The 26,832-nt window shown below is 43.5% G+C and overlaps 2 protein-coding genes across 2 annotated transcripts in view; one reads left to right on the forward strand and one right to left on the reverse strand.

The window, feature by feature from the left end:
• Positions 1 to 8,683, reverse strand: part of nell2a (neural EGFL like 2a) — a 211,982-nt gene extending 203,299 nt beyond the window's left edge. Inside the window, exons 1-2 of the mRNA XM_072434961.1 lie at positions 8,601 to 8,683; positions 7,825 to 7,981 (exon numbers count right to left, since the gene is read on the reverse strand). Coding sequence (XP_072291062.1) covers positions 7,825 to 7,981; positions 8,601 to 8,624 — 181 coding nt within the window. The 5' untranslated portion in view covers positions 8,625 to 8,683. The remainder of the gene's footprint in view (positions 1 to 7,824; positions 7,982 to 8,600) is intronic.
• A 7,044-nt stretch (positions 8,684 to 15,727) lies between these two features.
• Positions 15,728 to 19,939, forward strand: dbx2 (developing brain homeobox 2). The gene is made up of 4 exons (XM_072434412.1): positions 15,728 to 16,161; positions 17,800 to 17,889; positions 19,501 to 19,685; positions 19,766 to 19,939. The coding sequence occupies exons 1-4, from the start codon at positions 15,885 to 15,887 to the stop codon at positions 19,937 to 19,939; spliced, it is 726 nt and encodes a 241-aa protein (XP_072290513.1). The 5' UTR covers positions 15,728 to 15,884.
• The last annotated feature ends 6,893 nt before the right edge of the window (positions 19,940 to 26,832 follow it).

Here is a 26,832-nt window from a genome sequence, read left to right on the forward strand (position 1 = left end):
AGAGGAAGTGCATGGCTTTAGTTAACTCATAATGCATTACAACCACATCAAGTTAAATCCTACAGTAATATCCCGGCAGCACACACGCCAGGCTCTGTGCCAGCCTCGCCGTCATGAGATCGATTCCTGGCTCAAATGGTTGAATGTCCTCCCTACTCTCAACCTCATTTCACTCTGCACTACACTGAACAGTCTAATAAAGCCCACAGGTCAAAGAAAATATTTTTAAAAAGAAATTAAAAGCTTGTGTTGTTAATTCAAAAATAATCATACTCTCAAGTTAAAGTACATACATAATACATGTTTGTTATACAACTGAACAACATCAGAGTAAAAGTACAACAATACTACAAAGGGAGGTGTGGGTGTTGCATGTCGTTGCTTGGGGGTGGGAGGGTGGTGCTTCTTTGTGCACACTGAGGTTATTTATATAGATCTGGACACATACAGCTGTCCAGATATTAAAAAACCCTCAGATGGGGGTGCTAATAATGTGATAACCGGTTGACAACACTGAGGCCTCTTGGGTGGGTGTGTGCATCTGTATTATAGCCTCCCCTGGGGGTGTGGCTCGACTACAATGCCCTGTATAGTAGCGCTGACAGCTCTACTCTGAAGAAGCATGAGGAGGACCAGTCTAATCAGCCGAAACCCCCACTGCTGGGACATAAAGACACGTATATGAAAGCAATCTGGCCACACGTGGAGCGATAAGAGAGATTATGTAGTAATGTGGAGGTGGAAAAACCCAGACGACCAGACACAGATCCCACAAGACAAGACATGAGATCGGGTGCACAAAAACAAGAGAAGAATTCTACATCATTCATAATAAACATTTGGTGTCGTTTGGTTCTTTTTGTCCGAATCACAAAAAAATCACATGTGTACACGAGGTCTCTGGTGGAAACGCTGTTGAATATTGAGTATATTTTCTATGATAAAACTATTACAAAACGACTGCAGAGAGCTGATTAAACGATCATGCAGTATAATCTTTCAAGTGAGATTATGAAGTGACATTTTAGCACTTTTTGTGGCTAGTTCTTTATTCCATTGACATTTTCTGCTTGAGCCTCTGCCAAGATATTTACAGAAACTTTTTAGCACATTTCTGCAGCACTGCCAAAAGACTGTCCAGATATCATCATTAGGATAATCACCCGCCCTTACAGTAATGTAGAAATGTGTTTTAAGGCTACACTGCAGCATCAGGTTTTCTGCAATAACAGACCTTTAAAAAAATATATAGTATATTGTATAATTTCCTTTTTGTATAGCATTATTTTTAAAGGCAGGTTGGTCCGAAACGCAGGATACAATTTCAAAAAGGTATAAAATGCCAACAAATACTGCAAAATATATCACAAATTGTGACTAAAAACATGCAGCTTTCCACAATAAAATGCCACGACAAAGAGGTGAGAAATAAGCCCTGCACTTTTTAACAGGAAGTCAATTATTCTAAAAAGGCAAGGCAAGGCACGTTTATTTGTAGAGCACATTTCATACACAAGGCAATTCAAAGTGCTTCACACAACAGGAAAAATGCATTAAAATCACAAAGAAATTACAGAAACAGAAATACAATAAAATTAACTAATTAAGGAAAAAAAGAAAAAATACCTATCCACAAAGGGTAACGTGTTTTCGGAGTCCAACTCCCTTTTAAATCAGTCCAACTGATTGTACGTACTTTTACACGTCCATCGTGTTTCGGAGTCCAACTCCTTTTTAAAAACGTGCCGCTTTCCACAAAACATGCCGCTTTCCACAATGAAATGCAACAACAAAGAGGAGAAAAATAAGCCCTGCAGGAAGTTTAACAGTTAGTCAATTATTATATTATTATAAGTCATTATGCGTTTATATTCTGGGAAGAAAATGACAAATTGAAATGAAGAAAATACAAAACTAGGGATCTACTTATTTAGGTTATTCAAGTAATAAAACGATAATATCACATAAATCTGAAAGTATAGCTTAGTACTCGACATGTATTCCCTCTGAATTGCCCTCGTCTCCTTCTCTTATCGCTGCCCACACCCAGTCTACCGCGATAACAGGCCTCCTCGGGGCGTCCGGGCTCGTGCACGGGGGACTCAGCGCTGGATGTGTTCTGCAGCTTTCTAATGAGCGCTGGTATGTCGCCGGTGTCTGTTGGGATGTCTACCGTCCCAGCTCGCACAGTGACTCTACACGGGAAATCAGCACAGCCTATCGACACACAGAGAGAGAAAGAAACCTGCTCCATGCTGCTATTTTAGGTTTTATACATCATTTTTCTCAACATGATGGGCTGCTCCTATCCAAGGCTATTCTTATCATAACTATTCTTGACGACTGCTGTGCGTGTATCTCCCCAGGTACAATATATACTGAGCGTTACGACCCGACCGTCAAAAAGCAAACCATTAGACCGGCACTGAAACGCGGTCCATGTCAAAGGTGCATCGGCCATGTGTCTTTATAAAGTACGCTCCGTCAGAAAAGCACAGAACGTTCATTCTATGGCGACACCGAAATGGTAAAACAACAGCCGAAATCTGAGCCGTGACGGAAAATAAATGTATTTATTAGCGCGCGTGCATCATCTTCCGGCCTTCCCCCATCGCCCGACATCATTGACTTAACATAAACCATTTCAAAGACGAATGTGCTGAGACGTTGCCATAAATAATGTGACGCAATCGCAGCGCTATGTGAGAACGTGGTTGTATCTGAGATGAGGAATAGGAGCGCGTCGAGTCTGAGTGGTGACGGAAAGGTTAGGCTTGGTTTCTCGTCAACAGATCCGTGACTGAACTCGATCCAAATCAGGTTTAAACCAGGGTTGATCAAAGCTAATCTATCTCAAGGCTAATACAGAGACGGAGACTAAGCTGGAGCTAAACCAAGGTCAACACCACAAGGATGAAACTAGGACCAATACAACATGATCAAAACTGCTAAATAAATGGCTAAAACAGAACCAGAACCTTCACTGGAGCTAAAACATATAAAATAGGTTAAAACAAGGTCAAAACAAAGTCTGAACATGACAGAACTGAAACTGAAATAGGAAAACAGGTGTAAAAAAGGACAAGTCAAGCCTAAATCATTGCTGAACCAAAATTGAGTCTGAGTCTAAATATTCATAAACTAAAATCAAAGCAGTCAACAGAAACTCAGAAAACACCATTTCTCACCCTATTCTTTTAAATTACGACATCAGATGGGACAAGATAATATGGAACAAAACTCAACCAGGTAAGAGCTAAAGCCAGAACAAAGCTCAAATGTTGCCAAAACTAAACAAAATCTGGGCTAATCAAGGTTAAGGTGAAAGTACACTGCATTAATCCAGGATAGAATAGATAAACCACGGTTCAAACACAGTCTAAACAAAACAAACATTCAAAATCCTGTCCAAAATTAGGTCTAAATCCTATCATTTATTGCAAGTCATCGAGCAGTCACGGCTTTTGTTCCAGCGACAACAAAGCAGCGCGGCCGCCTTCCCGTAACTGCCTTTGAACGCCTCATTTCTCGCCCGCGTCGCCGCGTCAGCCGGCGCGAGCGCCTGTGAGTGTCGGCTGCATAAAGGACATCAAACGGGCCGCCTTCGCACACGAGACGCGATGCTGCCGGTGCCGGGACTTCTCAGCGATTTGGGAAGATCACACGATGTCGGACGCACAGAGGCTGATGAGTTTGAGAGAAAGCCAGACGAACGATAAGGGCCGTGAAGCCGGGTCACTGAAGAAGGCGGTCGCTGGAGTGAATTAGCCACGTTACAGGGTTAGACATGCCACGCAATCCAAACCAAGATAATACGGCCGCTCTTGAGTTTCAAACCGTGAAAGGAGGAAAAGGGCATTTGTAACTAGCTTGTTCCCAGCTCTCACAGCTTTAGAACTATTTTGTTTGGGGATGTCTTGATGTCAAGCTCATTTGTTTAGGAATGGCCCGTGGTCAAAACGGTTTCAAATGTAGTCATATGGAGAATGTTTTCTTAGGGTTAAAGCAGGGGTGGAATGCCCTCTCTGCCCTGGGATAGACTGATGGGAGAGAGCAAAGATGCAGGATATATTGCATTCCAATCAACATTGTAATTTGAATGGTTACAATAGGGAAATTGTGAGGACCGTAGCTATATACCGTATTTTCCGGACTATAAGTAGCACCTTTTTACATAGTTTTGGCCAGTGTGCTACTTATACTCCGTAGCGACTTATATGTGATATTATTTGTTATTTTCACACTGACAACCACAAGAGGGCGCTCGAGGCTCTAAGCGACGCAGAAGAAGAATCTGCACTTCCTCTTCCTTTGGAGTTTGTGGAGTTGTTTAGAAGTGACACAGAGGAAGAAGAATTCAATGGATTTAGTGATTTGGGGTAATACTGATGCTTTGGTAAACTTGTTAGCATGTTCTTTATGCTATAGTTATCTGAATAACTGTTAATATGTTACGTTAACATACCAGACACTTACCACAGTTCTGTCTGTGCCTCATGTAGCTGAAGGTGTTAGCGTTAGCATACGTACACCTATTCACCATGTTCTCTCATCTGTTATTATTTTAAACTGCATTTCAAGATTAAATGTCTGTTCTTGGTCTTGGATTTTATCAAATACATTTCCCCAAAAATGCGACTTATAGTCCAGTGCGACTTATGTGTTTTTTCTTCTGCATTTTTTTGGCTGGTGTGACTTATACCCCGGAAAATACGGTAAGTCCTTTGAAAACTAAAGAATTGTCCTGTCGTAGCCTGTATAAAAGCTGCAAACCTTGTACTTTAGCCCTCTACCAACATGTGATTCTTGGATGAGTTTAGCAGTTCATATTTCAGCCTTCTCTCAAGTGTTGATGCTTCTGGACATGTTTGAGACGTGCACTTTCAACCGTGGATCGCAAATCTAATCGGTATCGCACTGTTTATCAGGAAAATATATTTACATCATACAGACTACACCAAATTGAGCCCTAGAGGAGAGACTCTGCCCCCTCCGATCACCACCTATCCCAGTAACACACTATTTTTTATGTAGGCAAGGAAGGGACACGAAGGCGCTGTATATAGTCCACGACACTCCCGCGGCATTGAACTACGACGAAGATACTGTAGTAATTGCAGATTCTATTAGAGTTCAAAACATTGGAGCTTTAGCAGTTTGTCTCCGTCACAGCTGTTTCCGTCTACGGGTCCCGGCGATGATTTACCGACAATGGGCGACAATTAGGGCGCTTGCAACAAAGAGGGCGCCACGGGGAGGGGGACCGCTGCTTTGTATACGAAGACATAACGAGATCCGCCAAAACACAACGGCGTTCGAAACAACGTGATAAAGGACCGAGCCGCGACGGTCCTGCCTTTTCGTTCAGCTTCCTGTCACCGGTGCCGTTTAGACGACTTTTCGGCATTCCAAAGAAACCCATGGACTGGTCGGTGTGATTTAAAGGTGCAGATGTTATAGGTTTGCCCGGAATATTCCATAGTAAGGAAGTGAACTGACCAGTGCGGTGGCGTTACCTGCTCGTCTCCATGGAGATGGACAAATGCATATGCCATACTGTGGAACCATCTCAGGCAAAGCAATACAATCGTTGGCCACAGGAAGGTAGCGAACCCTACAAAAGTGACGCGGTGCAGCTTTAAATGTAGCTTGTTTGGCAGATCAGGGTTAGGTTATAGTAGTAGTTATTGGTATAGTATGTGTTGCCAAGAGAACTATCGAATGGGCTACGATGAGTCTAAGGTGTGTTCCACATCATGATGCACCTCATTCAACAGGGACTAAACCCTGGACTTAACTCGGACTAGACCAGTCCTAAACTACGACTAGAAAAGACCAAACCAGGTCCACACCAGAACAAACCAGGCTCAAACCAGAACAAACCAGGCTCAAACCAGGCTCAAACCAGGGTCAAACCAGAACAAACCAGGCTCAAACCAGGCTCAAACCAGAACAAACCAGGCTCAAACCAGAACAAACCAGGGTCAAACCAGGCTCAAACCAGGCTCAAACCAGGCTCAAACCAGAACAAACCAGGCTCAAACCAGGCTCAAACCAGAACAAACCAGGCTCAAACCAGAACAAACCAGGCTCAAACCAGAACAAACCAGGGTCAAACCAGGCTCAAACCAGGCTCAAACCAGAACAAACCAGGCTCAAACCAGAACAAACCAGGGTCAAACCAGGCTCAAACCAGGCTCAAACCAGGCTCAAACCAGAACAAACCAGGCTCAAACCAGGCTCAAACCAGACAAACCAGGTTCAAACCAGGGTCAAACCAGAACAAACCAGGCTCAAACCAGAACAAACTAGGCTCAAATTAGGCTCAAACCAGAACAAACTAAGCTCAAACCAGGCTCAAACCAGGCTCAAACCAGGCTCAAACCAGAACAAACTAGGCTCAAACTAGGCTCAAACCAGAACAAACTAAGCTCAAACCAGGCTCAAACCAGGCTCAAACCAGGCTCAAACCTGGCTCAAACCAGAACAAACTAGGCTCAAAACAGGCTCAAACCAGAACAAACCAGGCTCAAAACAGGCTCAAACCAGTTTCAAACCAGGCTCAAACCAGGCACAAACCAGAACAAACCAGGCTCAAAGCAGGAGTATGAACGCGGCGCAAACCCCGGAGAACAAACTAGTACTTAAGGTAACCAAACCAGGTCCATAACATCAAAAGTTGTGTCTAAATCCCCTTATCCAACTACAACTCATTCACCGAAGCGACCAACCACAACAACTCACTTCTCAGTTCCAGCTATGCCCTGGGGCAAAGTGACATAAGTGTGGCTGTCAATTTTCGCCAAGAGCCTCTTTGAAGTCCGAACGCCAACAAACACATGCCGAACACACATTTATTCACAAAGTGTCTTGCCCGATGACACGACAAGAGTATGTAGAGCTGTAACAGGATTTAACCCACAACCGGTGCATTAGTGAGATGAGTCGACTCGGTTGCCATGACAACATTGTAGAATTGTTAATATTTCAGATGTTGATTGACTTTTGTTTCGTGAAATATCCAAACTGAAATGACTTGTCACTGTGGCAATGTTTACCACAAAAGTCTGATCATTACCTGATTTATGGAGTGATCAGATTACTGAAATGTCATCCGCCTAACATGAGTAATCTGATTTCTATCTATATGAGTAATCTGATTTCTATCTGACTATTCACGCCGTGCAGGTTTTGGCGAGAAAGATGATGCAAAGACGTTACAAACTAATATGAAAAAAATAATAATAATCTAGGAGAAAATATTTAAAAAGAAAGATTTTAAAGAAAAAAAATAGCACTATAATTGTCACTATAATTTGATCATTTCATAAATTCATAGTAATTTGTCTTCCAAACAGTTACTCAAAAAATCGAATAATTAACTGGCACTGGAGACAGGTATTGTTGATGATCAGATTTATTTTGTAAACACACCATAAATCACGTCTAATTACTGGGTTATGTGATTATTCTAGGTTTTTGTGTGTGTGTGTGTGTGTGTGTGCATATGTACCCACAGTTTGATGGGGATTACGTCCACAAACATGACATTTTAAATCCTCTAAACTGACAATTCAACCTCACCGCTGTGATTAATGCCACCACTTTTTGAAGCCATTGTGAAGCTTTGTGCCAGTTCTATCTCGTGCGAATAGACTCGGCGATTACTGGAATAATAACCATAAAACAAATGGTCATTTACCACACAACCCTGACTGTAAACAGGGGCCCCAAGCTCCACTCGCAGAAACACTGACAAAGCAGAGGGTAAACGACTGGATCGATTGAGATTCCACGAAACATTGCGTGGCGTGTTGATTGTACCTTGGAAATGGAACGCTCTGGACTCGCTGTGGAATCCTTGGACCTGGGTGACTCCGTCCAGACCCTGTCCCAAAGTGAGCTCGTCGAACACGTCGATCCGGAGAGCAGGGTCCACCCCAAACCCTGCAACTGACCAACAAATACAGAACATTACATACTGAACGTTACATACTGGCATGCACACAACGCAAACTACTTCAGTGCATAAGCGTATTATCAAGGATACTGTAGGCTACAACTTCTTAAAATACACAAATTCATCAATACTCTTGCATATGAAAACACTGTTGGTGGAGTTTTTGATGATCGTTTCAAATATGATGTATGAACGTAAACAATGACTATACTCTGTCATGTCAATACTTAAAAAGGCTGTTAATGCCAGTTTTCTCAAGTGATGGATGTACCAATGTCGTGACCCAAACTAATACATGTCTCGAACTTTTTCACTGCTCCTGATGTGTCTGCGTGACAAGTTAATAATGGCATTTGTCCAAACACCACAAAAACCCAACACAAGTCAGACTTTCTGAACATAAAGGGCAAATGCACTTGCGAAATCCACGTTTGAAGGCTGCCACTGTCACTGAATCACTGAATCACCTGTATTAACTTCGTAATACAGGTGTAATAATGCAGTTTTTGGACTATACGTGGTGTGTCAGAGCAGGTGATGTGATGTACTGCGGGTTATATACACAGAAGAAGCCTGCTTTCTGTTCTCAGATGCTCATCTCTGTCCTACCTGAGCAGGGGCAAAACGCGCCGAGGAGAACCACAAACAGCTGCATTAATCCCATGTTGAAAGCGTACGCAAAATTAGTCCATGTTTTGTCCACTTGGAAGAGCCAGTAGTAGCCACACAAAAAAAGAAAAAGAACACACAAAAAAGCACGCAAGAAACCCTAGTAATCCCAATTGCGCAGTGGCGGCATCATGACAACTTTGGATGCCCGGTAACGCGGCGACGGACGGCAAAAGCAAAGAAAAATCCCGGATGAGACGATAACGGACGCGACGCTGTCCGTGGTGCTGAAACGGGAGAGGGATATTATTCCGTGCGGATTTGCGGGTCGCTGCGGTTTATCGGCGTCCGTCCGTGCGCTTTGCTGTGCGGGTGACGGTGCGGGCGCGGGCGGTTGCGGCGGCGGCGGCGGCGGCTCGGAGGAAGAGTGCCGTGTGCGGTGCGTAACGGGAGCGCGGTGCGGTGCGGTGCTTTGGAGACGGAGCAGCTGCACATACGGGAGCAGGAGCGCGAGGAGGAGCGAGAGGAAGACTTTGGGGAGGGGGAGGAGGAGGAGGAGGAGGAGGAGGAGGAGGAGGAGGAGGAGGAGGAGGAGGAGGAGGAGGAGGAGAGCGGGACGGAGGAGAGAGGAACAACCTGTCGGGGAGAGGGGGGCGGAAACAAGGACGATGGAGCCCTCTGGTGGTGGGACGGAGGAGCGCAGGGTACCACGCCTTAAAAGCCGTTGTGTCCCGAGCTACGAAAAGTCTGAGGAATAAAGTCTGGCGGTAATGCAACAATTGGATGCCAACCGCCATAAAACAACAACAACAACAACAACAACAACAACAACAACAACAGCTGTCAATCAACGTCATGGATCGGTGACAGTTAATGAGCGTCAGCTTCAGATTAGCAGTTTGTAGACTGCTAGTAGAGTCATCGTAAAGCCAAAGTTAAATGTATTCGTGCGCAAAAAAATTAAAGTAAAAAAAGTATAAGAGGTTACCATGGCGCCATTGCAAACATGTCATGAAGCCTATTTCAGTGAGACTTTTAAAATGGATTGGGCAAAAATGGTTTGTTAATGATGCAGTTTTTTTTGAGTCATTCTTGTAGCATATGTGCTTAAAATGTCCCTGGATTAAATGCAGTTATATTACTTGATTAATAAATCAGGGAATATTGCATTCTAGGAAAAGTACTTCAATGGATGGGCTTCCAAAAGACAAAAGGAATCCAGGAATATTCTTAATACAAGTGTAAATTTCTTGTTTGTTGTTGTTTATAAAGTTCTCATTGACTGAGTTTGTGTTTTCATTGTCAAATCTAAAAACAGAAAAGTGAAGGTGTACTTTCACTACCTAACTTGTGACATACATCTACACTACATCTGGCTTTGTCTCAGTCGTTTTTATTGTTCATTATTATATTCTAAAATGTACCTTGAAAAACACGCAGTCTTGAGCGGGTTTGCCTCTCCACAGATGTAACCTGGCCAGGCGTTTCCATGGAGGCGAGCAGCAAAGTTATAAACTGAAGAAAGCATCTAGTTAATGCTGTGACCTTTGTATAATAAGCAGTCAGTTCAGAGTCAGTTCTATTCAATGCTGTTTTTGTCTTTATTAAACGACACTGGCCTTTGTTTAAGTCATTCACTTTTATTTGATGGTTCAGATCAACTTTTACTTTTTGACGTGTGCGACTAAATAATACATGTCTGTTTTGTAACTGACTCGTTGATTGGACAAACTGTGGTCTTTGAACTATGACATCGCAGAAGACGGGCGCCGATCGAGAGTCACGACTCTGATTACGAGGAGTGATTTGGTATGAAATGGACTGGAACGGCAGGTCACGGTGACACTGCGGCTCTTCTGGCAACGCTCCGTTTAGGGGGGGTTTATTCCACTGCACGGCCAATGGAAACGGTTTACGAGCGGTCAAAACGCCACGTGAACGGCTGTGATTATCAGGAAAGAGTTTAAATGTTGTGTTTAAAGGATGGATCACCAGAGGAGAAGAAACTCTCCGCTCTTTCCAATCGTTGGAAAATGTAGTGTAAAAAATGGGCCAAATTAGTCAATATTTATGCTATTTATATTTCTCTATAAGTCAGTGGGTTGCAAACCAAAACCAGGTCTAAACTAGAACAAAACCAGGTCTAAATTAGGACAAAACCAGGTCTAAATTAGGACAAAACCAGGTCTAAACTAGAACAAAACCAGGTCTAAATTAGGACAAAACCAGGTCTAAACACGGACAAAACCAGGTCTAAACACGGACAAAACCAGGTCTAAATTAGGACAAAACCAGGTCTAAACTAGAACAAAACCAGGTCTAAATTAGGACAAAACCAGGTCTAAACACGGACAAAACCAGGTCTAAACTAGGACAAAATCAGGTCTAAACTAGGACAAAACCAAGTCTAAACAAGGACAAACCCAGGTCTAAAGGACTTTGAACATGTGGCCTACAAATAAACCTGCCTCGCCTCAACACCGCCTCAGTTTGAGACGCCCTGATGCCAGAAAATAATGATAATGAAGAATTTATACATGAAAACGGGACAAATTGCATGTGTTGTGTGAAACTTACGGATCACACTCGGTTTTTGGCTTTCTGTTGTTGAGACCAGGCTAAATTCACAGTGCAATTTTTCCAGGCTGAAGGTAAATACTGAAAGGTTTAAGGCAAAATATTCAGAAATGAGACTGAATTAATAGTACTGTAGGTCAATTCTCCTGGTTCAAGATGTTCCCACACTGCTCCTGACAGTTTGCATTATTAGAACATTCTGTATTATTAGAAAGGAATTAGAAGAATGGATCAAACACAGAGGACAAATTTCCTTATAGGAACAATAAACTATGAAAAATATTGTAATGTAACACAATAATCCACATAGTAAGAAAGTAAATGTATCAAAAAACACATTGTGACAAAAATTATGATTAACAATTTAGCAAAAATATTTACCATGTTTAGTGCTTTTTTTCTTTTAATATTTCAGCTTTGGTAAAAGTATAAAGACGTAAATGCTGTAAACAAAAGTATATCAAAGGTTATTCAGTAATAATATTGTTATTTTGATTATTAATCTTAATTGTTTGTTTATTGAACTGTTTTCATATTGTGCAACTCTATGGCAATAAACTGAAACAAATATGATATTTCCCACAAAAATCCAAACCATTTACAGAGATTTAAACAAATGCCACTGACAGCAAACGAGCGCCAGTGCAATGCATCGTGGGAGATTGTGTTGCCAGTGCCAAGACACGCGAGCTGAGAGTGTAGAGCTGTAGATATGATTCTGGGGACAAATCCAAGTTCTGTGCAGCTCTGAAGGACAGCACGAGGATCAGCGAGCTACAGTCACAGGAGGATCACCGAGCTACAGTCACAGGAGGATCACCGAGCTACAGTCACTGAAGAATCACCGAGCTACAGTTACTGAAGAATCACCGAGCTACTGTCACGGAAGGATCACCGAGCTACAGTCACTGGAGGATCACCGAGCTACAGTCACTGGAGGATCACCGAGCTACAGTCACTGGGGAATCACTAAGCTACAGTCACTGAAGGATCATCGAGCTACAGTCACTGGGGAATCACTAAGCTACAGTCACTGAAGGATCATCGAGCTACAGTCACTGGAGGATCACCGAGCTACAGTCACTGGAGGATCATCGAGCTACAGTCACTGGAGGATCACCGAGCTAAAGTCACTGGAGGATCAGCGAGCTACAGTCACTGGGGAATCACTAAGCTACAGTCACTGAAGGATCACCGAGCTACAGTCACGGGAAAAAGGAGCCGAACTCATTTGGCCACAGCAGCTTAATACGGGAGATTGGTACTTAGCGTGACATAAATTGATCATTTTAAGAACGATTACAGCAAAGTAGGTAGTTTTGGCCGAGGTGCGACTTATACTCCAGAGTGACTTATATGTGATTTTATTTGTTTTTTTCCGCACTGGCAACCACAAGAGGGCGCTCTAGGCTCTAAGCGACGCAGAAGAAGAATCTGCACTTCCTCTTCCTCTGGAGTTTGTGGAGTTGTTTAGAAGTGACACAGAGGAGGAAGAATTCAATGGATTTGATAAACTTGTTAGCATTTTCTTTATGCCTTTTTTCTTCTCTATTATGCATTTTTTAGCTGATGCAACTTATAATACGGTAATTATGGAGACCTTAAAGAGGAAAACATTTTTTAAAAGGTTGGATTTATTTATGATTTTCGTAATTTAGTCTTAATTAGGCTTGATTTAGTCCGTTAACTTTTCGTTTTGTTTTATTTAAATTAATACATATACATATTTCATACTCCAGTGCAACTCATGTTTTTTTCTTCTTTATAATGCATTTTTTGTCTGGTGCGACTTATACTCCAGAAAATACGGTAAATAAGATGAATCAGAAACGTTACATAATGCACCTTTAACATACGGTGCAATCCACACTGACGGCTCAGAAACCTCGATAAGTACCGTGGGTTTTCCACTCCCAGGTCTACACATGTGACCACTTTCCAGAGGTTGCCGTTGGTTACAGAAACATAACTTTATTGAAGCGTCTGTGGAGCCAAAGCGACATCAGGGAGCGGCGCCAGCCCACGTTCTCTGAGGACAAGGACACACGGACTCCTTCACTGCGAAGACTCCGATGGGACACAAATTATTCATCAGTGCTCGATCCAGACAATACACTCACGCTAATGCGGCAGAAACGTGGGCCAGAATTTTAATACGGCGTCGTCAAGTTGTGTCATTAATCATTTAACTTTTGGGAGAGTCGAACTGGGCTCACTTCAGACAAGTAAGGAATAAAATAAAATGACTGAATGATAAGTTAAATACAAAATAACCTAAATAATTAGCACTTAATACAACAAACTCCACCAATATTGCACTAATGATGTATAACTGTGATACTGAATCTGGTTATGTTTGTCGCTACTGCCATCTTGTGGTAACAGAGGGAGGTGCACTGGCTGAACAGACTTGTATAAGATTGTAAAAACATCACGATATAATATCAAAAACAAAAAATAAATCAAATAAATAGATTATCAAAAATTGTACAAAAATGTATGTAATTAAAATTTGTAAATTATTCACAATTTGACACAATAATAAATATTCATGAATTCAATATTATTTTATAGAGATGTATTTGGCATTGGTAAGTTCAGAAGTGGTGGAAACTACAATACTACAGTACAATACTACTATTTTCTCACTCTTTTTGAAATAATTTCCTCTTGGGTATGAATAAAAATAATTCTGATTCTGATTTTAGAAAATACATTTTAAAATTCACTTCACGAATAAGACAAACAGTGCCATTTAACACAAAAACATTCCAAATTATTCCTCCAAAATCTGAACTCCAACATGTATATAAGAATACATTAACTTCCTTAAATAAAGTATAAATCCATCTATCCATCAATACAATCTCACTTACAGAGCTGTACACCTGTCGATTACAGAGACCCCAACACTGATCGCTGATGATTTGACGCGTTGGAATCTCGATTAACTTAAATTCTAATGGCCCTAGCCTCAAATAGCGGCATTAGGCTCCATGTTTAGCCCCTATTAGAAAAGCCATATCTGTCTGAGGCTGGTTTATGGACTGGGAGCGCGGACACCCCCATCGGCGCTGCCCCATTGTCCGTGTGTGCAATAATGAACCGCCTCAATGAGCTGCGCGTCTGAATAGCGCCCGGCCTTTCACTCTGCATGCACAAGCTCATTAGAACTCTATAGACACACAATTGTGGCTCTCACATTAGAAACTTCCTCCTCTGGGACGGACACTGCACAGAAAGGGCCAGTTTGCTGCTAAGCTAAGCACATTGTCCGCCTGATTCATAGAGCCTGGCCCTCCATTCATAATATTAAGTTCGAGTGGTGGAATATCAATTGCACTGGGCAATGGGGCGCTATCTTTTTAAGAGATTTAGTGGGGTTAAAAAAGGAAAGAAAGGGGCTCTCTGCTGGTCTACAGAGGGCCGGTTTTCAACAGCGCCTTTGTGCGAACAGTTAAAAAAAGGGAGCCCAGTTTTCCCTCCATTTCAAAAAGAGGTGGACATCAAATAAATTCACATGAACTTCAGTGTGTTTGAGAAAGGGCCAATTACACCTGCCTCTGAGGAATCTGCGGCGATACAGAGCGGAGAGGCTCAATGACCGGACCGTCTTCTGAGCGACGCCTTTTAAAGGGTTTGAGACATGATAAGTGATTCATCCTGAAGTGATAAAATGTAGTGGCAAATGTCAATGCAAGGTGCAAGTCGTGTTTGTAGGAGGTTGTTCAGGGAAAAGATGCTCCAGTATTTAGCAAATGAATTTAGTACTTATCTAAACACATATATTTGTCACTTCCACTTTTCTGAATGGATGCATGTGTGAACAGCTTTATTGTGACAGGTTGTCTCTGAACACACTTACACGCAATCACGACACAAAAGTGCAACAGTCACAGTGTGACAGAGCACTGGGCCTTCTCCACCAGTTAACGAATAAAACCTCAAATTTGATTACAAGCAACCTTTGGCTCTTTGGCCATGACACAATGGGCTCGGCTGTCTGGGCCAATTTTCATGCTCAGCATGAGGTACGCTGCACACGCTCGGGCTGGCGCAGGCTGCACCCCTCAGGGCCCCCGTCCCGCTCACAGCTCAAAGTGGATGTGTTACTGAGCCCTGCACAGCTATGGCTCCTGTCAGCTCCAGTGAGACACATCACATACAAGTCTGAATGAACCGCTTCTGGGGACACTTAGACAAGGAAGAACCTTTTTGAAGAATAATGTGGGAAACACGGTTAAAATAAATGGTTAAAACATTTTTTGTTATTACAATTGTTGTTGTTGTGGGCCTTCTAAAAAAGTTCATAACATTTTTGAATTACAGATTCAAATTAAGTGCTTTTAAAAAACAGGCACAAATGCCAATTGCAAATGGAGTGGAGTGGGTTTGTGAGGCACAATGGAGCTTTGAGCCAAAGAGGGAACTATTTACTACTGCGGGCCACTGTTCTGTGAATGTTAAACTTAGGCCAGCAGTTCATTGTCTCTGGTGTCTATCATTTAATAGGCTAGTTGACATAATGAATGAGCCAGACCCACCTTCTGCCACTCCAATAGACCCCGGCCTTATCTGAATTGTGAACACATTAGGGTCCCTTGGCCAATCACAGCGCAGCCCGCAGCCCAGCGCTGGCCGAGGGAAGAGGAGCAGTGAACTTTTGTTTTGCTCTGAGTTTAATGAAGTTGGCCTGGTCAGTCCCACAGGATTAAAGCAGCTTGAGTCAGAGTGGACCATGGTCTTACTGCAGGGCTGCGGCGGGACAAGCATGGCGTCTCCTCCTCCGTTAGCGGGCTTCGGCAGCTCTGGGAAGTGCTTTCTCATCGACAACCTGCTGCAGTCACATACCTCCCCAGGACGAGCAGAGGGACCCGGGACGCAGCCGGGGGGCCGAGGGGCCGAGGACACCGGGCCCAGGAGAGCGGCGGGCCTCAGGCAGAGCTGGAGCTGCGAGTCCAGAGAAGGATTCCCGAGTCCAGGTCACAGTCCAGAGCACGTCCTGCGACACCCAGGTAAAGTCCAATTTAGTCTTATTGTTATTAAATACAACTGTCACCAACATTCAGACATTGTGCTGTGTATTTCTGTAACGCTAAAGCAGTTACTCCATGTCCACACGCCCACGTGTCCCAACAAGCACCTTTAGATGCAACGTTTAAAGAAAAAATAGAATTAATACATTGTTTTTAGATATTAATACACATTTTACACTTGATAGGCTCCATTTTGAGTACTTTTGACCATTCAAAAGATCTATTTTGAATTGTTAATTGCTGTGGCAACTGCGCTGTTTTCATCCCTCTGAAACTCATGGATATTAACATCAGTAATTAAATGATGGATGAATAATAAATAAATAAGAGAACCTTTATTTGTCCCCCACTGTTGGAAATCCAATAAGATCTATCTACATCTGGTGCAGAATAATTCTGTTCTTTTAGAGTTCACTGTCGCTTTACAGTTTTCTTTATACAATCCTAGTTACATGGTAACAAAATAAATACAAATATTGAAAAAATACAATTTATGAATATTTATTATTATGTCAAATTGTGAATGATTTACAAATTTGAATTAAGTGTCTTTTTATTTTGAATCAACTTTTTTAACATTTTATTTTTGATAAAAATCTGTAAAGATTACTATACAATAACTAATTAATCTTGATCTTTAATGTATTCTATACAAACATAACTAAATATTTTATCATAATATTTATATGTGTTCACAAGCATCATATTTTTACTAAAATATTAATAACATTAATAATCTGGTTGAATTGAGAAAGCACAATTTGCCAAATGCAAAACCTTAAACTGTCTCAAACTTTTCCACCTAAAGAGAAACCATCACTTATATTTGAAACACTCAACAGAAAAAATGTATAATATTCTAGTTATTACCATCTAAACATTTGTGTATCAGAGATATTATATGAGGAGTGATCTATACAATCTGCGTTATGTTACATTACATTGTTCGCACGCAGATAACAGCAAGTGATGAAAAACCTTCAATGTTGAGGCATATGTTCTGCTGCTTTAGCCCCTGGGCCATTAAGCAGCAGGATTAAGTGACAGTTTAATACAGTGGATTTATAATTTGATTAGCAGACTTAAGGCTTCTCATGGGGCTTTAGATGAGTCCAGGACCCAAAGGAACTCACTCTGTGATGGTCAGAAAACACAGGGCGGCTGTGGTTAGAGCGCCATCTGTGGACGGTGAACCCCAGTGCATCTGTGGTTGTGTCCTTAGGGCAACACACTTCACCCACCTTGCCCAGTATGAATGTGGGGTGAGTGGTGGAGGTGATTGAAGGGACCATCGGCGCAGATTGACAGTCTCACATCTGTCAGTCCTCCCAGGGCAGCTGTGGCTACAGAAGTAACTTGGCACCAATGCAGGATCATTGATACTGCAATGAAGAATACTTTGAGTATCTTGTAAGGCCCTGTATAGGCAAAGGTATTATTATGATGTAGTCACAGCTGCCCCGCGAGCAGACGGAGCTGCTTTTACCACCATCAGAACCATTCCACTCACCATCACATGCAACAGGAAGAAGAGTCTGGCCCAGTATGAAGTGTCGGCAGTGGGGTCTGCCATCTTTCATTTGACCCGTCCCGCCTGACTGTCCCGTCTCTCTGCAGGTGTGCTGAGCCGCGTGCTGATGCCCGGCCCGGAGTACCCGTACCTCCTGGCGTTCTGCGGTGGGTCCAGCCCCCCTCCCGTTTTCTCCAGTGAGTGTTTTCTGCCTCAACACCTCTCTAAGCGCTAGCAGCAGGGTCTCCCATGCTCTTCACAGCTAATTACTGATGCAATGCCAAAGAGCTAATTCTACGTTCAACTCTGCACAGCTCTATTCATAGTCATTCACGGCTGTTTGGGACAGGGCCGAGGGGTGGGCTGCAGGCCTTTATAAGCCCCCAGGGCCCCCGGTTTTGTGCTGGCACATACACACATTAGTAGTGCAAATGTGCAGAGCTAATAAACATCTTGTCTTCTGTCATATTAAGATTCTCAGTGAGAAATCAAATCAATTTTAATTAAGGACGGTAAGACAATAATTGTATTTAAAATACTGAAGGTCTCTTAACTAGAGTATAAACTCAATAAGCATGCACTTGTTCATTGTAAAACATAATAAACGCAACATTGAAGACATGTACAACAAAAACAGTACTAAAGGTCTCTTTGTCAAAGCAAAGGTCAAATAAAGACTAAATTCTAAGGCTGAATTCAGCATCAGTTTCTAAATAAATATATTTCTACACATTGATGCGGAAAAATGCAACCAGCATAAGCCAAACTTTAAAGACAATTATATGTTGCAATAATAAAAGTAATTTGTCATCAATAAATGTAGATTACAATTGCGATCATTCCCATCAACTGTTATTGAATAAATGAAACCTGATAAGGTCCCTGAATTCGTCATGTAGGCTGATACTTTCCCACAGTGCCCGGCAACACAACAATGCCAGCGCTAGCCGTGACCAATCGACACATTCAGTCCACCATCCACACGCGACCTCACCTCAATTTTTCACTGCAGCAATGAACTCCAATGAGCACAAAACCTTTGGCCATCTCAGAGCAGTGAGGGCTGGACAGGAACATCCCCCGGCCTTTGTGTGGCTAAAGAGCTCAGCTAGCCCACTCCCCCTCCTTTCTGCTCTCCTTCAGCGCTCATTCCTGTCCATTGGGGACCCCTTGACTACAACATAAAGCATTCAATGCAATTGACTTTTATAGACTTATTCGAGCTCATCTTCGCATACAAACTGCCTTCATACCTGCAAGTGAAAAGATTTAGTGTTGGGCCAGTGAACCATCGAGTAATGGCATTTCCATTGAAGTGCCTTATTGTGGGGGTTCCTCAGGGCTCTATGGTGGGGCCGCTGGAGGAGACACACACGTTGCCCAGGGATGACCTGGTAATCAGCTCTTTAAGTCAGAACCATTGAGTCCCAATAGAGAAGTGAAAGGCATGTCCAAACCTGTTATGTGCTCCTCGAGGTGGTCTATGTGCACATTTGTCGTACAGATTAAAAAGGCAACATTGAATAGACGGGATAAATTGTTCCCCTTGACTTTTGTTGTGCGTGCACCTGTGAGTGAAGCACCGTGGGATTGCTCCTCACAGTTCACCAAACCCTCTTTTCTCCATTCAAATGCCTTCCCATTCTCTTTAGTCACCCCGAGTTTGTTAAATCGGAGGAGTGTGATCAAGTGTGACAGAACTGGACATAGTCTGAGAATGAAAGAGGAAACTGTTAAATCAACGTTTCATGTGGTTTCAATTGACACACATTTCCACAATCTGACATCTTTTTTTCTTTACCTTTCAGAGAGTTCAAATCTTCCATCCTGGGCTCCTGATAATAACGCAAAAGCTCGCAGGGGGATCCTTCGCAGGGCCGTGTTCTCAGAGGAGCAGAGGAAAGAGTTGGAGAAAACCTTTAGAAAACAGAAGTACATCAGCAAAACGGACAGGAACAAGCTGGCGGCAAACCTCAGTCTCAAGGAATCCCAGGTACGAGCTTGAACGCCAGAACGAGGAAGTCAATGACACCCACGTGCGGCTAATGTTCCCCCTGTGCGTCTGTTCTGTAGGTGAAAATCTGGTTTCAGAATCGCAGGATGAAGTGGAGGAACTGTAAAGAGAAGGAGGCGCACACCAGTCGCTCCCCGATGGATGAACTCATGGCTCGGGCTCAGGGAGAAGAACAATCGCAGAGGAACAGCACGAACTCGAACAAATCAGAATCAGAGAGAAGAGATTCATGATGGACAACTAAAATACTGTATTTTTTCCGGACTATAAGTCGCACCGGACTATAAGTCGCACCAGCCAAAAAATGCATAATAGAGAAGAAAAAAACATATATAAGTTGCACTGGAGTATGAAATGCGGTTGCAAGTGTGAAAATAACAAATAATATCACATATAAGTCACTCCGAAGTATAAGTATAAGTCGCACCCCGGCCAAAACTATGAAAAAGGGTGCAACTTATAGTCTGGAAAATAAGGTAATTCACTGATTTGAAGTGGATGTAAATGCTACTTAAAGACTAACAACAGTAGTGAGTTTGTACGTGGAAGTGGCTGCGGTTGTGGTTACGTCCTAAATGTAGTATAATTGCTTAGTCAATCAAAATGTTACAATTCAAAGTGTTCAGGAGAAATTCCATGTTTATTTCACTGATACGTCATTCAAGGGAAATGACAGTTATCCTATAATGATGATAACTGTTACTGCTTAACTGTTGAATGAGACATTTTGGCAGTTCTCAAAGCATTACGTGTATGTTTTTAATAGACACTTATATATTTCTTTTGTAATATTTTGTATATATATTTTCTCGATCTTTTATACTTAGATCATCTGTAAATAAAGATTTTTTTTCAAATACGACTGTGTATTTTTTATTATTCTTAATCATGAATATAGTTCGACAAGGACATACCTTTGATTAATAATTTACCGTCAGCAAGTTACCTAAACAGCAAAATATATATTTTTTAACATTTTGAGCTGACAAAAAATCTAAATCAAATTGATGTATATTGTTTATATTAAGAAAATCAATATTTAAAACTATTTTATTTGTGTTTTCAAGATGAGGGGAAAAAATATGATTAACAAAATAAATGTTATCAGTAAAACACAACATTATAAACTGATCATGTCTATAAAGGTTTGAGAATGTGGTCAAGATGAATAAAAAAACATGATGCTACATGCTTCAATATGTCTGAAATGTAATGCATATTGTCCTCATCATTTATTATTGACTTGTTAATCTATTTGAGTAACTTTCTGTATACAATTGTATCTACCGTAAAATTGTCAATTTCATCTACTTCATAAAAGAAATAGCATATATGCATGCATATATGTATATGCTATTTCTTTTATGAAGTAGATGAAATTGACAACCACATAACAAAGTATTTCTTCATTTTGATTATACTTTGTTTTCAGAGTACTTCCGCTTGCAGCTCTCCACGCCCTCTCTGAGTTCTCGTACCATGTTGATGATCTCAAGGGCTTTGTTGGAGCAAGACCATTCATTCTGGATCCAGTCCTGGGACATGCTCCAGTGAAGCTGAGAAAGAGGGTGGTCCCACGCAGAGCCACAGCCACAGTATCACCTCAGTCCAAAGGTCATGCTGAAAAGTCTAACCACAGTCAGATGGAAGATGTCCAGCATCTGATGAAAAAGACCTATCAAACTCCTGGGATTGTAAAAAAAAGAAAGCAATAATCCACGTGTGTTCAGTCTGAAAAAAATGTTCTTCTCCCAACCCACAAAACAAAACAAAACAAAAAATAATAATGGGTCTTATACGTATATATTTCTCCTAAACATTTTTTTAAGCTTTAACAAGTACCTAATTCTATGCTTCAGTGAAATTAGCTTCAGCTTTGAAAGAGGAAATGTCTAAACTAAATAAAAGTTTAGTCTCAGCGTCACAAGAGCCTCACTTCAAGAGCCTCACTTCAAGAGCCTCACTCCAAGAGCCTCACTTCAAGAGCCTCACTCCAAGAGCCTCACTCCAAGAGCCTCACTCCAAGAGCCTCACTCCAAGAGCCTCACTCCAAGAGCCTCACTTCAAGAGCCTCACTCCAAGAGCCTCACTCCAAGAGCCTCACTCCAAGAGCCTCACTCCAAGAGCCTCGCCTCACTTCAAGAGCCTCACTCCAAGAGCCTCACTTCAAGAGCCTCACTCCAAGAGCCTCACTCCAAGAGCCTCACTCCAAGAGCCTCGCCTCACTTCAAGAGCCTCACTCCAAGAGCCTCACTCCAAGAGCCTCACTTCAAGAGCCTCACTCCAAGAGCCTCGCCTCACTTCAAGAGCCTCACTTCAAGAGCCTCACTCCAAGAGCCTCACTCCAAGAGCCTCACTCCAAGAGCCTCACTTCAAGAGCCTCACTTCAAGAGCCTCACTCCAAGAGCCTCACTCCAAGAGCCTCACTCCAAGAGCCTCACTCCAAGAGCCTCACTCCAAGAGCCTCACTTCAAGAGCCTCACTCCAAGAGCCTCACTTCAAGAGCCTCACTCCAAGAGCCTCACTCCAAGAGTCTCACTCCAAGAGCCTCACTCCAAGAGCCTCACTCCAAGAGCCTCACTCCAAGAGCCTCACTTCAAGAGCCTCACTCCAAGAGCCTCACTTCAAGAGCCTCACTCCAAGAGCCTCACTCCAAGAGTCTCACTCCAAGAGCCTCACTCCAAGAGCCTCACTCCAAGAGTCTCACTCCAAGAGCCTCACTTCAAGAGCCTCACTCCAAGAGCCTCACTCCAAGAGCCTCACTTCAAGAGCCTAACTCCAAGAGCCTCGCCTCACTCCAAGAGCCTCACTCCAAGAGCCTCGCCTCACTTCAAGAGCCTCACTCCAAGAGCCTCACTCCAAGAGCCTCACTTCAAGAGCCTCACTTCAAGAGCCTCACTCCAAGAGCCTCACTCCAAGAGCCTCACTCCAAGAGCCTCAGTTCAAGAGCCTCACTCCAAGAGCCTCACTCCAAGAGCCTCACTCCAAGAGCCTCACTCCAAGAGCCTCGCCTCACTTCAAGAGCCTCACTCCAAGAGCCTCACTCCAAGAGCCTCACTCCAAGAGCCTCACTCCAAGAGCCTCACTTCAAGAGCCTCACTCCAAGAGCCTCACTCCAAGAGCCTCACTCCAAGAGCCTCACTTCAAGAGCCTCACTTCAAGAGCCTCACTCCAAGAGCCTCACTCCAAGAGCCTCACTCCAAGAGCCTCACTTCAAGAGCCTCACTTCAAGAGCCTCACTCCAAGAGCCTCGCCTCACTCCAAGAGCCTCACTCCAAGAGCCTCACTCCAAGAGCCTCACTCCAAGAGCCTCGCCTCACTTCAAGAGCCTCACTCCAAGAGCCTCACTCCAAGAGCCTCACTCCAAGAGCCTCACTCCAAGAGCCTCACTCCAAGAGCCTCACTCCAAGAGCCTCACTCCAAGAGCCTCACTCCAAGAGCCTCACTCCAAGAGCCTCACTCCAAGAGCCTCACTCCAAGAGCCTCACTTCAAGAGCCTCACTCCAAGAGCCTCACTCCAAGAGCCTCACTCCAAGAGCCTCACTCCAAGAGCCTCACTTCAAGAGCCTCACTCCAAGAGCCTCACTCCAAGAGCCTCACTCCAAGAGCCTCACTCCAAGAGTCTCACTCCAAGAGCCTCACTCCAAGATCCTCACTCCAAGAGCCTCACTTCAAGAGCCTCACTCCAAGAGCCTCACTCCAAGAGCCTCACTCCAAGAGTCTCACTCCAAGAGCCTCACTCCAAGATCCTCACTCCAAGAGCCTCACTTCAAGAGCCTCACTCCAAGAGCCTCACTCCAAGAGCCTCACTCCAAGAGCCTCACTTCAAGAGCCTCACTTCAAGAGCCTCACTCCAAGAGCCTCACTCCAAGAGCCTCACTCCAAGAGCCTCACTTCAAGAGCCTCACTTCAAGAGCCTCACTCCAAGAGCCTCACTCCAAGAGCCTCACTCCAAGAGCCTCACTTCAAGAGCCTCACTCCAAGAGCCTCACTCCAAGAGCCTCACTCCAAGAGCCTCACTTCAAGAGCCTCACTTCAAGAGCCTCACTTCAAGAGCCTCACTTCAAGAGCCTCACTCCAAGAGCCTCACTTCAAGAGCCTCACTCCAAGAGCCTCACTCCAAGAGCCTCACTTCAAGAGCCTCACTCCAAGAGCCTCACTCCAAGAGCCTCACTCCAAGAACCTCGCCTCACTCCAAGAGCCTCACTTCAAGAGCCTCGCCTCACTTCAAGAGCCTCACTTCAAGAGTCTCACTCCAAGAGCCTCACTCCAAGAGCCTCACTTCAAGAGCCTCACTTCAAGAGCCTCACTCCAAGAGCCTCACTTCAAGAGCCTCACTCCAAGAGCCTCACTCCAAGAGCCTCGCCTCACTTCAAGAGCCTCACTCCAAGAGCCTCACTCCAAGAGCCTCACTCCAAGAGCCTCGCCTCACTTCAAGAGCCTCACTCCAAGAGCCTCACTCCAAGAGCCTCACTTCAAGAGCCTCACTCCAAGAGCCTCACTCCAAGAGCCTCACTTCAAGAGCCTCACTCCAAGAGCCTCACTCCAAGAGCCTCACTCCAAGAGCCTCACTTCAAGAGCCTCACTTCAAGAGCCTCACTCCAAGAGCCTCACTCCAAGAGCCTCACTTCAAGAGCCTCACTCCAAGAGCCTCACTCCAAGAGTCTCACTCCAAGAGCCTCACTCCAAGAGCCTCACTCCACACTCCAAGAGCCTCACTCCAAGAGCCTCACTCCAAGAGCCTCGCCTCACTTCAAGAGCCTCACTTCAAGAGCCTCACTTCAAGAGCCTCACTCCAAGAGCCTCACTCCAAGAGCCTCACTCCAAGAGCCTCGCCTCACTTCAAGAGCCTCACTCCAAGAGCCTCACTTCAAGAGCCTCACTCCAAGAGCCTCACTCCAAGAGTCTCACTCCAAGAGCCTCACTCCAAGAGCCTCACTCCAAGAGCCTCGCCTCACTCCAAGAGCCTCACTCCAAGAGCCTCGCCTCACTTCAAGAGCCTCACTCCAAGAGCCTCACTTCAAGAGCCTCACTCCAAGAGCCTCACTCCAAGAGCCTCACTCCAAGAGCCTCACTCCAAGAGCCTCACTTCAAGAGCCTCACTTCAAGAGCCTCACTCCAAGAGCCTCACTCCAAGAGCCTCACTCCAAGAGCCTCACTTCAAGAGCCTCACTTCAAGAGCCTCACTCCAAGAGCCTCACTCCAAGAGCCTCGCCTCACTTCAAGAGCCTCACTCCAAGAGCCTCACTCCAAGAGCCTCACTCCAAGAGCCTCACTCCAAGAGCCTCACTTCAAGAGCCTCACTTCAAGAGCCTCACTCCAAGAGCCTCACTCCAAGAGCCTCACTTCAAGAGCCTCACTTCAAGAGCCTCACTCCAAGAGCCTCACTCCAAGAGCCTCACTCCAAGAGTCTCACTCCAAGAGCCTCACTCCAAGATCCTCACTCCAAGAGCCTCACTTCAAGAGCCTCACTCCAAGAGCCTCACTTCAAGAGCCTCGCCTCACTTCAAGAGCCTCACTTCAAGAGTCTCACTCCAAGAGCCTCACTCCAAGAGCCTCACTCCAAGAGCCTCACTTCAAGAGCCTCACTCCAAGAGCCTCATTTCAAGAGCCTCACTCCAAGAGCCTCACTCCAAGAGCCTCGCCTCACTTCAAGAGCCTCACTTCAAGAGTCTCACTCCAAGAGCCTCACTCCAAGAGCCTCACTCCAAGAGCCTCACTTCAAGAACCTCACTCCAAGAGCCTCACTCCAAGAGCCTCGCCTCACTTCAAGAGCCTCACTTCAAGAGCCTCACTCCAAGAGCCTCACTCCAAGAGCCTCACTCCAAGAGCCTCACTCCAAGCGATCTCCTTATGGTCCGGTGTTCAGATCTGCTTCAAAAACAACCACATAAAATAGACTTTTACACATCAACAAGTACCATTTTTAAAATAAGACACATTCAATAGGTTTAGAAATCTATATTTGCATTTATCAGATTGCATTCATGAAATAATTCATTAATTTCTTCATTCAGTGTAAACCAGTTCCAGAAAGTAATAAAAAATGAATCATTTTAAATAATTCACATTGCACTTACAATTTTAGAATGCAGATCAGATTCTATAAGATTTTCAAATGAGTCAGACAAAGAGATGGACTGAGAAGGAAACGTGACACGGGGCGTTGCCATAGGAACAGAACAAGTATAGGCAGCAATCTACACTGAAGAGAATAAAACATATTGAATGACAAAAAATGAAATAATGTAGTTAATAACTTGCTTTACCTACTTTCATTGCGTCCGTGTAGATTAAAATGTACTGAAAACGGCAATTTCTCTAGTTCAAGACTAACTATTATTCTGTTACTCGGTCCATGCAGGTGAAACTGGTCAAATGCAAGTGAAATGGGTCAAATGCAGGTGAAACTGGTCAAATGCAGGTGAAATGGGTCAAATGCAGGTGAAACTGGTCAAATGCAGGTGAAATGGGTCAAATGCAGGTGAAACTGGTCAAATGCAGGTGAAATGGGGCAAATGCAGGTGAAATGAGAATGCAAATCTTCTTTCTGAACCGTTTAGGCTCAGTAATGTGGTGGAATCTTGTCTCCTCTTTTGTTTAATATTCCGCTTTATTCAGTTGAAAGAATGTATGGCAGGAGTTGATCTGTGTTCCCGTCTAACGTACGTACAGTGCGTATAGATGATCGAGTACAACTGTGATCTTACAGTGCAGCTTTTACATATCTGCTCCCAGTGCGGTTCAGAACATGACATGGTTTTGAATGTGGTGCCAGTGACATGCCTGTTATCTGATCTTGTACTTATTCCATCATGTACCGGGGAATTAACCTATCAAACCAGATCATTCAAGTACTAGTTTTGTGTTTGTTTAATAATACATGATGTCATTCAATATTTTACCTCTTGAAACTATCAACCAGATGCTCCGTGTTCTTAATAATGTATGAATTGACTTGAAGAACAGGCCAATATGCTTCATCAGAAAGATCTATGGTTCATCAGAAAGGTCTAACATTTTATTGTAACCTATTTATGTATGTATGTGTGCAATATAAACACTTTAAAGAGTAATATGAAGTGTTGAACCCATTCATATTTTTCATTAGGTCCAAAAATCTAAA

Source organism: Eucyclogobius newberryi, unplaced genomic scaffold (genome assembly GCF_026437365.1).
Source record: "Eucyclogobius newberryi isolate DKJ021-1_F unplaced genomic scaffold, fEucNew1.0.hap1 SCAF_7, whole genome shotgun sequence".
NCBI lineage: Eukaryota > Metazoa > Chordata > Actinopteri > Gobiiformes > Gobiidae > Eucyclogobius > Eucyclogobius newberryi.

Excerpts from the sequence above, each read along its gene's own strand:
- dbx2 (XM_072434412.1), top strand. The coding sequence starts at position 15,885 with ATGGTCTTACTGCAGGGCTGCGGCGGGACAAGCATGGCGTCTCCTCCT. Across the intron at positions 16,162-17,799 it reads GCACGTCCTGCGACACCCAG|GTGTGCTGAGCCGCGTGCTG; the intron begins GTAAAGTCCAAT and ends GTCTCTCTGCAG. Across the intron at positions 19,686-19,765 it reads TCAGTCTCAAGGAATCCCAG|GTGAAAATCTGGTTTCAGAA; the intron begins GTACGAGCTTGA and ends TCTGTTCTGTAG.